This window comes from Acanthochromis polyacanthus, chromosome 5, assembly GCF_021347895.1.
Source record: "Acanthochromis polyacanthus isolate Apoly-LR-REF ecotype Palm Island chromosome 5, KAUST_Apoly_ChrSc, whole genome shotgun sequence".
NCBI lineage: Eukaryota > Metazoa > Chordata > Actinopteri > Pomacentridae > Acanthochromis > Acanthochromis polyacanthus.
The window spans coordinates 25,318,735-25,334,585 of NC_067117.1; the positions used below are offsets into that span (position 1 = coordinate 25,318,735).

At 43.1% G+C, this 15,851-nt stretch overlaps 1 protein-coding gene across 2 annotated transcripts in view; it reads right to left on the bottom strand.

The window, feature by feature from the left end:
- Positions 1–2,309: 2,309 nt before the first annotated feature.
- Positions 2,310–15,851, bottom strand: part of shq1 (SHQ1, H/ACA ribonucleoprotein assembly factor) — a 39,746-nt gene continuing 26,204 nt past the window's right edge. For both annotated transcript variants that reach the window (XM_051948595.1, XM_022223147.2), the window contains 2 exons: positions 12,559–12,679; positions 2,310–3,604 (listed from right to left, as the gene is read on the bottom strand). In XM_051948595.1, coding sequence (XP_051804555.1) covers positions 2,935–3,604; positions 12,559–12,679 — 791 coding nt within the window. In that variant the 3' untranslated portion in view covers positions 2,310–2,934. The remainder of the gene's footprint in view (positions 3,605–12,558; positions 12,680–15,851) is intronic.

Consider the following 15,851-nt stretch of genomic DNA (forward strand, 5'->3'; position numbering starts at 1 on the left):
CCCATTTTAACAGTGGAACCACAACCACACCCATACAACCAAATGCAGCCATGTACGCCGTCTATAAAAAGCATTTCATTTCAAAATGAAAACAGATTTCTACAAAGTAATAGGAACCATTTTAAACATATAAAACATAAAATCTATTATTGCGTTAGCAGTCACTTCCTTCAAGTCAGCATTTAGTAGATGCACCATTTTAATTGGTCACTTTTACAGCATTGATCCTGTGTGGACATGTTTTAATCAGTCTTGCACATTTGGACACTGCAATTTTACACCGTGGCTTTTTGCAAAACTGCTCAAGCTCTGTCCTGTCAGGTTGCAACTTTTTTCAAGCCTAGCCACAAATTTTTGGTTGTGTTGAGGTCTGGGCTCTGACTCAGCCTCTCCAGAACTTTTAACTTGTCCTTAAACTGTTTCTGTATAGTTCTGACTGTATGCTTGGGGTCATTGTCTTGCTGGAAAACAAAAAAAAAACCGAGTTGCAATTCACTTACAGAGTGCATCATGTTGTCCTCCAGGATTTTCCTCTACCTTCTCAAACCTTCCATGACCTGCTGCTGAGAAGCATCCCCATCATGATGCTGCCACCACCGTGCTTCACAGTGGGGATGGAGTTTATGCGATGATGTGCTATCTGCTAACGAAAAAGCTCAATTTCGTTCTTATCAGATCAAGGAACCTTCTTCCAGTTGACTTCAGGGTCTTAATACTTATGCAGTGACTTATTGTAGATTGTTTTATTAACTAAAACTTTTTCATTTAGCTGTGGAAGAATCTTTATTTGGAAATTCTTGTTAAAAAAAAGCCAAATAAAATTATGATTAGCACGTTTACATGAGACCTTTAATTCCTCTTTAATTCGGAATTCAAGTTAATCCGGCTTTAAAATCTCCTTGTAAACAATTCCGAATTAAAACGTGAACTCCGAATAAACATAATTTTGAATAAACTACCTGGTTTATTCCAATGTTAATTCTGAATAAACTAAATACTGTGTACGTTTTATTCATGTATACAGTTAATTCCGGTCATTCTGCGCATTCTTGGCTCCTCATGTAGTGACGTACACGTTCTGCGACCTTACTGGCGCAACAGAAGTAGTACGGCATTGTGGAGTTGCTGTTTCAAAATGACAATAAAAAGCAAAGCGAAAAGCGTGCTTACGAGTTGTTCCTCCATGTTGTTGGGGAAAAGAAATGCTGCGGCAAATGGAGTTTGTTTTCTTCCGGTAAACAGGAATACGTCACGTCCACTCCCTGTCCAATCAGAATCCTTTCCAACGCCCAAGCGTGACAGCAAAATTAAAGAATTAACGTGCGGTCTATGTAAACCTTAATTTGGAATTAATATTTCAATGTAAATGCGAAGCACAAAACTTTAATTCCGAATTAGTTGATTCCGAATTAAAGAACTTCATGTAACCGTGGCAAATGTTGAAAATAAACAGGAATAGAAAAAACTGCAGAGGGAGGTGAATATTTTTTAATGGCTACTGTACATGTGATAAACCAGAAAACGTGTAAATTAATATGTATATTAATAATTTGTGCATGTTTCAGAATTTAAAGTGCCTATAATTTAGGTTTAGCTGTGGATTTAGTTGAAGCTCTTGTGCAAATTCTGCAGTTTTAGTGTCTAGATTCTCATCAGGTCAAGGTAATCCTCGGAGCTTCAGTAGAAATCAACTAGATGTCTTTTAAATTCTTGAGTGGCTGAAAATAAGACTATCTGGCTGACCGCAATTTGCAATGCAGAACAAACTAATTATGATATATCAGCTTCCACCCCAATGTGAGTACAAAAACTGCTTGGTTCTGCCACAAAGATGTGTCTAGTGCTGAGGCAGGACGGACGCTGCATGTGGACATCTCCACGGCTGAGTTGAGCTGGCCGGAGTGTCAGTTAGTCTCTGCTGGCCCCGTGCTATTCTATCTCGCGGCTGCCTCCAGCCCCGGGGTGCTCTTATCGCTCAAACAAACGGCTCCTGTGCTGCAGCCTCGCTCGCAGCCCTCATCTATCTGCCTGACATGTGCTTCCTTGTTTGTTTTCTCTCGCCTGTTAGACGCGGCCGATGATATTGAGCTGTGTCGACGGCGCTCCTCCGCTCACGCCAGATGAATCAATCACTCCGGCTTGCTCCGCTGCCCTGTTTAGTGCAGACAGAGTGTTTTCCACTTCAATCAATGGCGGGGCTTTAGGAAGGGGTTTGCTTTTCCTGCTATTTATTAGGAAAAGAATAGCTCCCTCCAAGCAGCTCTGCCAGGCACTTTTGAGTGCTGAGTGACATACAACAATGACAAATGTTTGGCAGTTTCCTGGAATGGCTTTCCTGTTTTGTTTATTAAAGCCCAACGTGGATATGCAGGGTGAACATGTAAATTTGGTTATGTAAATATACATGCGTAACAGAGGACTTCCACAGCGCTGGCAGATCACTGCCAGCACACCGAACTCAGCTCACAGACGCTGTTGAATTACTTTCAATAATTAAGAAGGAGCAGGAATAATTCATATCAAATCAAACATTTTATGTTCAGAGAGGAGGAATGTATTTGTAAAGCAAGTAGGGAGCTGGAATATAGACAGGCAAGGGGGAAAAAAGGTCAAGCTGCTGATGAATCTTGTACATTGGTGCTTGAAAGTTTGTGAAAGCAACTATAGAAATGTGAAAAAGAAATTTTAATAAGGCTTTGCAAAAATCATCAATTATCAAAATATAATTTGTTTTGGAAACCAAACTCCTTCAGAGGAGAGTTAAAACATTAAAATAATAGCTTGGCAAAACAAGAAACAGCAGAAGCAATAACGCATTTAAAAATACATACATGAAACCATAAAAAACTACATTTTCTTAAATGACTTACAAGAAGTTTACAGCTCAAAACACATCACAGGGCTTGAAAAATTCTTCTTGGAGTCTTCTTGCTATCAGCTGATGAAGTCTCTCTTAAGATCGAGATCTTCCTGTGTTTGGATGATGAGCAGAGGGTTTCTGCGAGTGCTCGGCTCTAACAAAGTCCCACTGCTGCTCCGCCCAGATGTTCCTTCAGTCTTTGCTGCAGCATCGCTCAGCTGTGAACAGCGACTCTCTGCTGTGCAGCTGGAGTCAGGAGAGACTCTCAGCTCCTCTGCAAGCCGTTCCCCCAGCTCCTCGATCAGCTGTCTGGAACCTTCTGAGGCTGAAGGAAGGGAGTTCACCTTCCTTTTTTCTGCTGAGAGGAGTGCGCTTGTGGGTGCCTGGGGGATGGGAGAGACAGAGCAGGAGGGTTGGGGCTGTAGAGGGTTGTCCTTAAATGCCTCTCCTCCTCCTCTTCCTCCTCCCTCGGTTTCAGTGCAGCCTTGTCCTTCAGCCTCAGATTCTTCACTCTCAGATGAGTCGCTGCTGCTACTGCTGCTGCTGCTGCTGCTGCTGCTGCTGTCACTGGAGGCACTGCTGCTGTCATCACAGGATACACCAGCACTCCTGGAACCTCTGCGCTCTTCTTCCTCCGCCACCATCGTCGCCGCGTTCTCCAGCTCATCAAGCTCCAGCTCCAGATCTTTTTTATGCAGGGATGCTTTCTGTAGCGCCGTGGACAAGTCTGTCACCTTTTTTGACCTGTGAAGATTGGGAAGAGCAGTGACAAGTGAGGAAAGCAAAAAGTTTCACCTCAACAAAACTGGTTTATGGCAATGCACAGAGGGAGGAAAAAAAAAAAAAAGAGACATCCAACTACAGCATCATCAGCGGCACCCGAGAGAGCGGCACGAGGACTGACTGATCGACTGGCTCTGCGTACTAAAGACATAGCCACAGGATAACCATCTACAAATCTAATACCCATTAACCAAATCCCATTCTCATATGAATGCTAAGTAGACCACGATTTGCAGAGCCGACGGGGGCTCAATGAAATATGGAAATATGGATGTTTAATAATGTAGGAAGATGAGCGCTGCTGATACACGGGGCTCGGGATCCTCTCCTTCCCCCACCGCTGCTCTCCCTGCGAGAGGTGATAAGAGAATGAGAGGGATTACAGAGAGAGGCACACCCCTCCTCCTCCTCCTCTTCCACCTTAACACGCTAAAACATACATTCACTTTTACTTCTACATACGGAGAAGCTAAGCCAGCGCTGGAAACTGAAAGAGAGGAGAGGTAACAAAGATTGCTTACAATCCATCTACTCTTGCCGGAGGTTGATAGAAACCTTCCACAGCATACAAGATGTGATTTTCATATTTTAAAGAAAGCACTTGTGATCCCTTTTAACAATTTCAAGAGCAGCCAACAAAGACAGAGTACAACGGATGCCAGAGAGAGAAAAAGATCCAACAATCATGCTGCCGTGGGAACAAACAGAATCAACGCAGGCGAATACATTCTGGAGAATGAAAGCAGGGAAGTCTCAAGAGGCCGACGAGACTGCAGTTGTGCACCGAGTCTGACTGCAATACAGTCAATAGAAGTCTGGACGGAGAATGACTGCAAGCTGCAGCCCCACCACGAAATGCCTCAAAAGATTAAGATTAAGAGAGTGCCCTCATAAAGCAGTACATTAAACAATGGTCCTGCCCCGTCACTTCAGTTTTATAGTTGTGTCACCGCAGAAGACACAGCAGACTTGCTTGAAGAAAGAGAAGGTGTTTTATTGCTGATGAATGTCCTCCTACAAGGCCCCGTTTGTGTAAAGCCATCAGATTGTGTGGAGGCCCCCGCCTGCACATTATTCACGCTGGGAATGCCTGCCATGCTGCCAAAAACTTAAGTGGTTGCTATTCGTCCCCTAGTGCAGTTAGGGTGTGTGTGCCGCCCCCATTGCCATGGTGATTACGAGCTGACCTATGCGGGTCACTGCGATTCAGACTCTGTCTATTCAGAGCGGAAGAAAGTGTGTGAGAGCTGTGCTGGTGTGGATGCATGCGTGGACGGGGTATGTGTGGAGGGGCTACTCTTCCGCTGCCATTCATATTCACACACGTTCGGCTCCTGTTGCCCTCTCTGGCCCAATTAACCCACTGCTGAGCACCAGGATGGCTCCTCATTACCGTGCAGTCCTAATGAGCCCCCTATTCTGGTGAGTAAAGTGTTTATGGAAGCAGCATGTAGTAGCCGTGCATTCATTTAAGAGCCCAGGAGGGACTGTGTAAACAGATCTTATAGTGGTGCTGCATCATATGGGCATATATTCTTGTCTGGGCACTGAAAAACAAAAAGAAATAAACTGGAAGTGGAACGCCCTTTCTCACATGCCCCTTAATCCACAAATGTTTCTCACACAATGTGGCAGAATTTGAGAGCTGCCAAAGTCGGTTTTCCTGCTAAGACCCGCGGGCAGCTCGCCAACTCAGGACCAGTAAAATCTTCCCGTGTGGTTTCAGTCTCAGAGTTGCGAGAGCGGGAACAACACACACAAACATTCTCCCGCTATCGAAGCTGTATTTCCTAACAAATGCGTCTCTGAAGACTATGAAGAAAGACGGACTTGATATCAAGTATATCCACGAAAAACCCAAAACAAACTATGGACTGATCTTGCAGCCAAAACCTGAAATACCATATTCACTGTAGCACACCCGCCGAGCCCTGCAGTGAAAATACCAATCTGGAATCACCAAAGTAGTTAGGTTTCATCATTTTGGAGACTGTGGACATCTGTACCAAATTTCATGGCAATGAATCCAATAAGCGTCGAGATATTTCAGCCTAAACCAAAGTGGTGGACTGACTCGCCAACGCTGCCATCCATAGACCACACAAATTAGTCTGGCTAGCGTCTGTGTAAGGGGAGCCGATTTTCCAATTTGTACAGTAGCACATAAAGGCACCACACTGGCAGGTCTTCCGAATATGGAATAAAGACGAACACCAGAGATGCCTTGTGTTGCGTGGGCAGTGCTAAGTCTCCATACACAATCACGTCAACACATAAGCTGTCTGCGGAGGTGACTTAAATGTGAACACAGAAAACCACTGCATTCCTTGGATAACTGAGTGTGAAAGCAAGTATAGCCAAGTTCCCCAAGTCCAACACAACTTTTTTTATACAGAGACAACAAGTACAGGGTTTCAAGCCATTGCTGTGTCTTTCACTGACGATGACAAGTGTGTGTAACTTGCATGGAGCCTGTTTAGGTCCCAGGCTCTATAAAAACCCATGTGAGCTTCCTGTAGTGAGGCTGGGGCAGAAGACTCTCCTGCAGCACAGCCACTTCAAAGACTGCCCCGTATTCGCTTTCCCCCGTGGGAAGTCATTATTGAGTTAGCATTGGAGAGGTGCGCTTGTTTTCTCTCCCCTCCCTTGCTCTGTGGTGGGAGAAGCTCAGCCTGCGGTGAATACAAAGACTCTGTCCAGGAGGGGGAGGGATAATGTTGTACACAATCCAGTCATTACTACACTGCTGTTGTGGCTTGCCTTCATTAAACTGAGGAGGGGCGGCTTTTTCAAGGTTGGAAAACTTCTGGCGAGACAAAGACGCCTCCATCTGCCAAAGTCTTTAGATGAGAATGGGAAAAGAGCGCATATATGTGTGTGTGTGCGTGTACGTGTACGTGTGTGTGTGTGTGTGTGTACGTGTGGTGTCTGTGTCTGCGAAAGAGCCGAGCTAAATTACAATCTGACATTTCTTTCATCAGGCTTGTGTTCACTGAAAGAGCAACTCATTCAGCGTGTCTGTGTTCTTGAAAACATCTCAGATAAAGCTTGTCCTCAGATGTATAAATCTGTGTAATATAAGCACCAGATTTCCTCAGAGTAACTCGCAAATGCATCATTCACTCGCTGAGGGGGATAAAAGCTGACACGAGGAGATGCGATCCGTCAGTGTGACTGAATACTGGAACGGTCTGAGGCAATGGTAGCCGCTCCGATTCCAGAAATGAGAAACACAGATGTATTTATCCGCTGAGCCAATGTGTGAGTTCAGACTTACAGTGCTTCAGAAAAGAGTTACTGTACGTTTGAAAGACTCATCAATGGTTCATGCGATTGTGTTGTAAATATCAGTTAAATAAACTCTACCTATGAAGCACTTTTTTTTACCTTTACAGTTTACCAAGCCTAGCCCCTTTTCCCGTTTATTCACCCATTTCCACACACATGCAAGTTGGGAACCATCGGGATCAATTTGTGGTTCAGTGTGTTGCTCAAGGACACACAAGCTGAGACAACTGTTGACTCAACAAATTTACTGCAGCCACACGTGGGAATAGTCTCAGATAGCCAGACGAGCACTCACACAGAGCTGTGTAGAATGGTCTAACCGCGCCTCATTATCATTCTGTTTCTAGGGGACATTGTATTTCTTCAAAACAATCACAGTTATATCTGGCGGGGTGTTTTAGTAGAACGTTTGCATTCAGGGAGACAAGTATCATCATTAAAATGGCTATTTCAAAGAAAAAAATGAGCAGGGCTGCCTTACTGCCTAATCCGAACCGCTGGGAAAACTTAAACTTTTCACTGCTGTATATGTTTTTACCCAGAGCGTGGTGTTGTTGTTGGGAGACTTTGTAAATAGATAGTGTAAGGGGACATGGTGTGAAATGCATGGCCAACAGCAGCTTATACCTTATACCAATTTACATATGATGAGTGCAGCAATTTCACACCTGACTATAACCATTGTACAGAAATTCTCAGGTTAAAAACTTTGAGATTATTAATAAACATGTTGGGTGGAAGCGTACATCTCAAATTTGGCATCCTGTATTTACATCAGTTGTAAAAGTGCCCAGTTTGGTGTAGGGCTGGACCCGAATATCCCGAATATTCGTTCCCTACGGCACTATCCGGATATTAATTTTGGTATCCGAATATTCGACAAAATGAAGGCAACAAGGAGACCAGATGAACGGATCCGAAATACCCCCCCCCCCGGACGTTACGGGCGGAACGAATATTCGGATGTTCGTCTTTAATAGGGCCTGAATATTCGGAGGCCAGAAACCACTATTCGGGCCAGCCCTAGTGTGGTGGCGACAGCAGTCTAACAGTTGACTGTCCACTTGGGTCCAGACTTTAATATCCTGACAACTCATAGATGGATCAATGGTGTCCAGATAATGAACATTTATGATTTAATGATCATCTTACACAGATTTTTTGCTTTTCTTTGCCATTTTTGTTCTGTATTGGATGGATTGCCTTGAAATTTTGTACCTATATTCATGTTCTCCTTTAAAAAAAAAAAAAAACAAACTTGGTGACTTAACTTTTCCTCTGTTGCCATTATCTGGTCCAGTGCTTTGGTTTATGGCCAAATACTAACTTTAAGACATCGCTCATCATATTTTGTTTACTGCTTGTCAGGAAATGTTACAATGCCTCTAAACACTGTCTGCTTAACAAGTCAACATCGTGACAGTAAAGCTCTTGGTGCAGGTCTGTTCTTCTGTCACAACTTAGCTCAACAATGAGTGTGTTTCAGTACAGTCTCAGTGGAGCTGCTAGCATTACTACAGACTAATTGTGCTTTTTATACAAAGCTTGGATTACAACCAACATTAAGCATGCACTGACTTTTTGATAACTCTTCAAATGCATGTCACAGCTGACACGGTTCTGTTGTAATTCCCACATCATTGTTTCGGTTTAAAAGCTGAGATGAAATTTTTATAAACGAGTGATAGATTTAGTATCACAGGTTGTGGTTTGGTCTTTGCTCAAAAAAGACAAAGCCCTAAAGCTTGAATCTGAAACGTTTTTCAAAATTTTCGGGTCAAAGTTGCTCTTCTGTTGGGATTACGGGAGTCTTACTAAAAACTATGTTTGGCTCTTTGCTATCCACTTTTATCCTCTCCTCTTTGACCTTTATTTATGCAATCACACAGACATTTAGGTCATAAAATTGCATTACAAATTTAACCATTGCTTCATATTCCATGTTTAACATTGTGTGTTTATAAGTCTAGAAATGACTGAATTGACAATGCAAGGTGCCCTTGTTTAACACGCCTCCGTCTAGATGCAAGAGCTTTTGAAGCTGCACAGACAGAAAAAAAAAACTCACAATAATCAATGGCATTAACTGAAGTGGGCACTCCAAACATGGGTAGTGGAAATTATGCGAGCAGTAGTGTGTGTTTAAGATGGGCCTGTGTATTCAAGATAAAAATCTGGAGTGGACTCATGCTGAGAGGAAATCTGTACTACTTATCCGTGTTAGCTGAGCGACATTTGTGTCTTTGTTCTCCACAGCGGGGATTCTAAAGATCTCCTTCAGCGCTGAGGCTAACATCAGATAGAGCAGCTCCATTATCGGTTTCAAAGCTTTCAGGACAGGCATTTGACAGTTGTGTGATGCTGCCTGATAGAAGTCCTTCAAAACAAACATCTGGGAGCCACATCAGCTGTGGCACACCGCAGAAACAAGTTTGAATAACTAATTTTTATTCTCAGGGAGAAAACCTGAGTGCAAATAGAATAAAAAACACCTATTGTGTTGAGTGGCTGATGTGAAAATCTGGGTAATAAGTGTCTTCTGCTTTAAAATAACACACAGAGGTGCAGTAAGGTGAACAGACAGCCCGTGCTCGGCAGAGTAGGGGTGGGTGTTAACACAAGTGCACTTTGAAGGCGTTTGACCGCAGCCCTCAGCTAACATGCTGACCCTATGCTTGACCTCGTTGCCCTGAGACGCTCCCAGTTGTTAGCGCTCCAGATGCTTTTCCCTGTGGGGGAGCTGCTGTCAGAGCTGCCGACAACTCTCCCTGACGGCCATTGTCACGGACACAATACTGCGCAAGATTGAGACGAGGGAGATAGAGCGAGTACGTGGAAAGGGCTGCTCCGTCCTCCAAACATAAAAGAATGTCTACAACTTCATTTTTTGTCAGTTTCCTTTGTGGCTTTCATGCGGTGCTGCACACATGCTTTTATAGCACGCACTCCTTTGTACAGTGAAAACAACACCCTTTGTTTTTGAGAACTGCTCACTTCACACCTACCATTCACAATTATTTGAGTCTGTCCATTCATCTGTTATGGTGCGAGGCTGAGCCCATCCCTAAAACCATTTCTTGTCAATTTTCCAGTCTTTGGAGCATTGTGTTATTGCCCATTTCACACATCTTAAAGACAATTCGCACATTTGCTCCACAAAAGAAACAAAAAAGGAGAACCATTTTTTTTTTGCCTTTCCACTAATGACTTTATCCTCCTCTCAGACAAACCCCGGAGCACATCACTTGTATGCTGTCGTGTTTTATTTCCTTGCTAGAATCTAATTGACCCAATTAATAAGGGTGGGTGGGTGGTTGTGAGTGAACCGGTGCTGAAAAAGGAAGTTGTGGCCCTTCTGATTTAACCGAGGTACTGTAACACAACACCAGGCTTATAAGCTTTGTCTGTGCTGGCTGCCGTGAATCTACGTTGGCACGTCTCCAAGCTTTTTGATAAAGGGAGGGGAAACAAAGAGAGAGAAAGTGAGGCGACTCGGTTTTTTTCTTTGCAGTCCAGCAACTCTGCAGGGGTTTTTGGCAGCTGAAGACCTTCAAAAGCGTACACTGAAACTAATGGACTGAGGAGGCTGCTGCTCCATTTGGAAAAAGACTCTCTGCTAACAATTCGGAGATAATTAGGATTGGACGGGAGTGTGAGGGCGAAGTTAAAACAGTTTCCAGCAAAGGAAGTGTGTGTTAAATTTCTGGAACAGTGACCACTCCTGTGAATAAAACAAAAGTTCCCCATCACTAAGACAATGCGAGGCGCAATGCACTTTGAGGTTGCTCTCTTGATTTCAGCATGCAGGGGCTCTGCTCTGATTCTGTAGAGTCAAGGAGAGCGCCTGGCCCAGGTCTTAAATCATGGTGAAGTCTTTACGAGGCTGTAAATTTGAGACCGATGTCTCGGCAGTCAGAGGAACTTTAGGAGAAGAAATGCATGTGGGACAGTGATGAGACTAAATAAATCAAACCCCCCCCAGCCAGCAAACATCCATTAATCGCCATGTCCATCATGTGCAGCTGATCGCGTCTGCCTCGTCGGCGGCAGGGAGTGACAGGATACAGGGATTGCACCGGGGGTATAGATTACATCTCATCTAACCGCCTGGCTCCCAGAGACGACTCACTTAGCGGAGGATGACAAATCCTGCACAGGGGAATATCTTGCACCGAGGAAAACAATGCCTACACGATCTGTCATCAAACCTGTCACAAAACACAAAAGGGCTGCCACAATAAGCTGCATGTATGATAGTGGAGGTTGGTCTGTTGAAATCACCGCTGCACTGGAAACCTCAGAGAACAGACCTCGCTCTCCTGCGCTGCTTTGCATTTTGACTGCAGGCTCCTTTTAATACTACACCGCAAACATGGGAACATAGTTTCATAAACCACAAGTGGAGATTGTATGAATGTCTGTTGAGTGTGCGCCTGAATACCCATACTCGGAGAACAAAAAAAGCCATTCATGCTTGGTTGCTCTCTCAAGTGGCTGGAGGTGATAGAAGTGGTTTTACTAATCCGTGTGTCTTTTTCACAACGTGGCAGCTTATATGAAGTGATGGGGGGAAAAAAATGTAGCTTTTGTTTGTTGGAGAGAAACGTCACAATTCAATCACAGGTCAGTGCTAAGAGAGCGCGGGCTAATCCATTTAATGATCGATGCAGGGCGTAGTAGGAGTCAGCATGTCAGGTCAAGCTGACATTTAGTTCCAATGTTCAGCGGGGGAAAGGAGAGGAGGAGCAGGGAGGGGAAGCAGTGCTCCGGCGCCCCTCAGCAGAGAAGAGACTGATTGAGTTTTTCAGTGAGTTGACACAGCCTCCGCAGCTCTATGTGCTTACAGAGTAAGACAGAGTGTGCATCCTCTCTCTGTCTTGAACACGAAAAGGGACACACCATACCCAGCATCCACTGCATTTTTTAAAGCAGAATTCAAGACTGGAGCTGGAAAAATGTAGAAGTGAGGAAGGGGTGGAGTGGGGGGAGACCACTAAATCCCCGCAGACCTTTTATCGTGTCTGCATCTGGGCGTCGAGCCTACAACATCAGGCACACATTTTTCAACTGGGCTTTTTCCAGACGAGCACACCACTTGGCTGAACCCCGGCCAAGAGTAAAACAGAGCTCATTACTGAATGTGCTCGCGGGCTCACATTTCAAATGTGTAAGTAATTGTTAAATACGAACTAGGAGGAGGAGAGAGAGCCATCGGCCCTGCATCGCTTAGGAAGAAAGTGCAGATTGCACATATTTGGCTTGCAGTGCTGGTTGAAAGGATACACCCACGGAAGATTTGAGAAGACCAGAACACACATGTGCACTTTCCAAAGTTTCAAACAGAGAATCCGCTGGGTTCAGCGGGCTCTTTTAAGACTCACTGATGGTACTTCTGACACATGATAATAAAGACAAGGCAGACTGTATCTTTCGCCGGCTCGGCCATTCAATTGGTCCTGCTGTGACAAATGACTCATCTAATCCTCTCCTCTAAAGCACCGATGCATCATGGGGGCTGAGTGGCACTTCCCGTGGCTCTGAAGGTAATTCTCTCTAGATGAAGGTCTCTGATGTGTGATGTGAGTGGATGGATTTGTGTGTGTGTGTGTGTGCGTCGGTGAACTTACTTGACCCTCTGGATCCAGATGCAGTAGTCTGTGATGTACAGGTCGTTCAGTATGTATGCCGGGTCGTTCTCTCTGAACACTTTGTGAATATCCAACAGGCATTTGAGGACACAGGCTTTCCCTGGGCACAGGAACACAGCGAGGCAGGCAAATGGAAAAGCAGTGTTATTCGCGCTCGGTATTAAGGATGACAATGCACTCCAGCTGCTGGCAGACACAGCATGCATCTAAAGGCTTGCAGTCATTGTTCCATACATAAAAGCCAAGGTTCGGGATCAGAGGGAAATCCCCGTGTGCTGCACAGTAATTTGATCCATATGGTTGAGACAAAAGAGCCAAAGAAGACAACTCTATTTCTGGCATCATATCTGTCAATTTAATAGCAGTTCTGCTCAGAATCTGTCAAAAATGTGCTCACTTTGATTCATCAGAAACAGCACTGAATGTTTTTGATGATTTTCCGCTTGTCATCAGTTCTAGTTAAGGCCTGATTTACAAACTTTGTACACATCAATTAATTTAATCCAGGGAGGTGAGAGTGTGCAGCGCATCAAAAACAAATGCAATTCATTAAACTACACAACTCAGTCACTTTGTCTTTGCTTAGTGCTCTTAAATCAAAGAAACATCTAAAAGAACAAACTCCTCATCTTTTGGCAAAATTTGCTGTTTTAAGAATAAAATGGGTCACCAAGAAGATTCATGCAGATCTGAGGAGAAAGAGCTGTTCTGAATGTGAGGAATGATGTGCTTATGCTACTAACTCTAACAGTCCAGAATAATAGTAACAATGATAAGGTAAATAATGGTATGAGAGTTATGTGTTGGTCAATGCAGCTGCCTTAGCATGGCAGGTAGGTAGTTGGGCAAGTGTGTGTAGGGTAATGTGGTAGAGAAAAGCAAAAACTTCGGCTCCTGATATACTGGAGACAACACAAACATGTTCCTCTGTCTGAAAACCATGTTTAAGGTATGTTTACTCTGACACGGGGCTGATGTGTTTCAGTTGTGATAATGCTAATTCAGGTGGTCCATGATTTTTAGCATACACCCCCCAACACAATATACCTTTTTTTTGTTTTGTCAGTTCCTGCATCCATTTATTTAATATGGCTCATATAAGGCCGTTTTACCCTATAATGGCTGTTAGAGTTCAGCCCTTTTCAAACACAGGATATGTAGAAATTGCTGACTTAAAGTGATGACATTCGGTCATTGAGACATGGATCACTTTTACATTAATATTCCCCATGGCTACATTCAGACATACGCACCACAGTACATCAAGTGATGTGCAATTTGTCATAAAGTATAAATAAACAAAAGATAAAATTAAAACTAACCTTGTATATTTATGATTTCCCTCATCACTGAAAAGTCTCAATGTGATGATAATGTAGCTACAGTACATCTTTAGAAGCAGGACAGCTGCTGTGTAACAAACGATTTAATTGCAGCTGATAAACTGAGTCTGTGTGCGACAGCTCAGCCGTCTGAAAGGAGAAAAGCACACAGTGTGACTTGCCGTTAGATCATGATCGATCCTGTCTCCATGTTCTACGTGCAGAAATTTGCACCAGTCTCTTATTTTGGAGACGTTGCTGTGGAATCCTGCTGCTTTTTGAAGCTGCAGGTATTTAATGAACTCATAAAATGACTCCCACTAACAAACTACACTTCAGCTCCTGATAAAACATGAATTAATCCATTAATATTATGTGTAACACTGTCTTCAGTTCCTGTTCATGTTCGTCAAAGCACATAATGCATCCTTTATTGCTGAGTCTCACAAATATTATCTGTTAACTTTTGTCTTCATTGCAGTACATTTTTGCTTTTAGGGACATTCAGTTTGTAATAGATGTGAAACTGTAGATCAAAGTGAATGAGAAAGGTATTTTGTAATTTATGACAAGCAAACTGTGTATTTTGCTCTTTTGCTGTGATGTTTTTTGACCAATATTAGATTTGAAATGTGGAAAGGCCTTCCCAAACACGCTTCACACACCTCAAAGTATGTCACTTTCACCTGTTTTTCGACGCCGTCTAAGTAAGATTGCCATCAAAACTTTCACAGCAAAGTCAGCAGGGAGTTAATTTGCAGACATGTTCAGATGGCATGAGATTAATGGAAAGGAGTGAATGTCAGTGAAGCGCTTTAGTTTTGAGGCAGCTGCAAATATGCATGTAATAACTAGAAATGAGCATGTAAAGCAAATACCTTTCAAAACCTTCCCCTAAGGGATAATGTCCTCAGACCCTTTAATTTATGGTTTTCTCTATCTACAAAGTTTTTTCACCGCTTACTGGTTGGAACCCTCAATCATGTTCTCAAAGTCATTCTTTGGCAGTTGGTAAATTTTATCTGGTGACAACTCTGCAGTAAAGATGAAGACTATAAACTATCAGAGTACATTTAATATTGTCACTTTTATAGCAGGAACACTTAAAACCTGCATGGAATTAATGCATGAGGAACAGCCAGAGAGTTGAAACCTGCAGTTTAATCAGCCACTGCAAAATGTAGAAATACTTCAACCTGACTAATGTGATAATGCTGGTCTTGTGCTTGTATTTGGGTCATAATCATGCCAACATCCTGTGATGCCAAGTTCCACTTTCATTTATACTCTTCTGGTCCAGATAGATGTGTTGACTATGTGATTTCTGGTGTGCTTTTGAAGGAGGCAGAAACAGAAGTGACTGGGTTGGCTTCCCCACAGATCAATAAGTCAATCATCAACAAGAAGCAGAGGAGGCAGACCTTGATGTTTCAACTTCTATGATGAGCCTATTGCAAGAAGCATGCAGGCAGCTTAAAGAAATGTGTGCACTTAAATACCGATCCATTAAGATACACCTTTTTGCTTTGTTTATAGCCACCAGCAACATCCAATCCTACAAGATGCTTTTAGAATTTCACAGCTAGAGAAGAGACCATTACAAAAACACAACTTACAACATGATGTATGTGTAGAAATAGAGGTCACCAAATACATGCCCTACTGTTCTAACAAGAACATGAATAATGTCATGTGGACAGATAAGAACAGCAAATATGTCAATCGTAGCTTTTGATTATTCAAGTTCATGTAATGAACTGTCTAATGTATAAAAAAACCCATATAAATCCTTTCTTTTTTCCCCATTTCAGTTCTGTAAATGTTCATTTTATGTCTGTGGCCTTCCATGTGGAACATTTGAAGTATATGAGGCTGTATGAAAATAATTACAGACCATTAAAATGAAGCATGATTTAAATATATAATCTACCAGCCAAAGTATGTAAACTA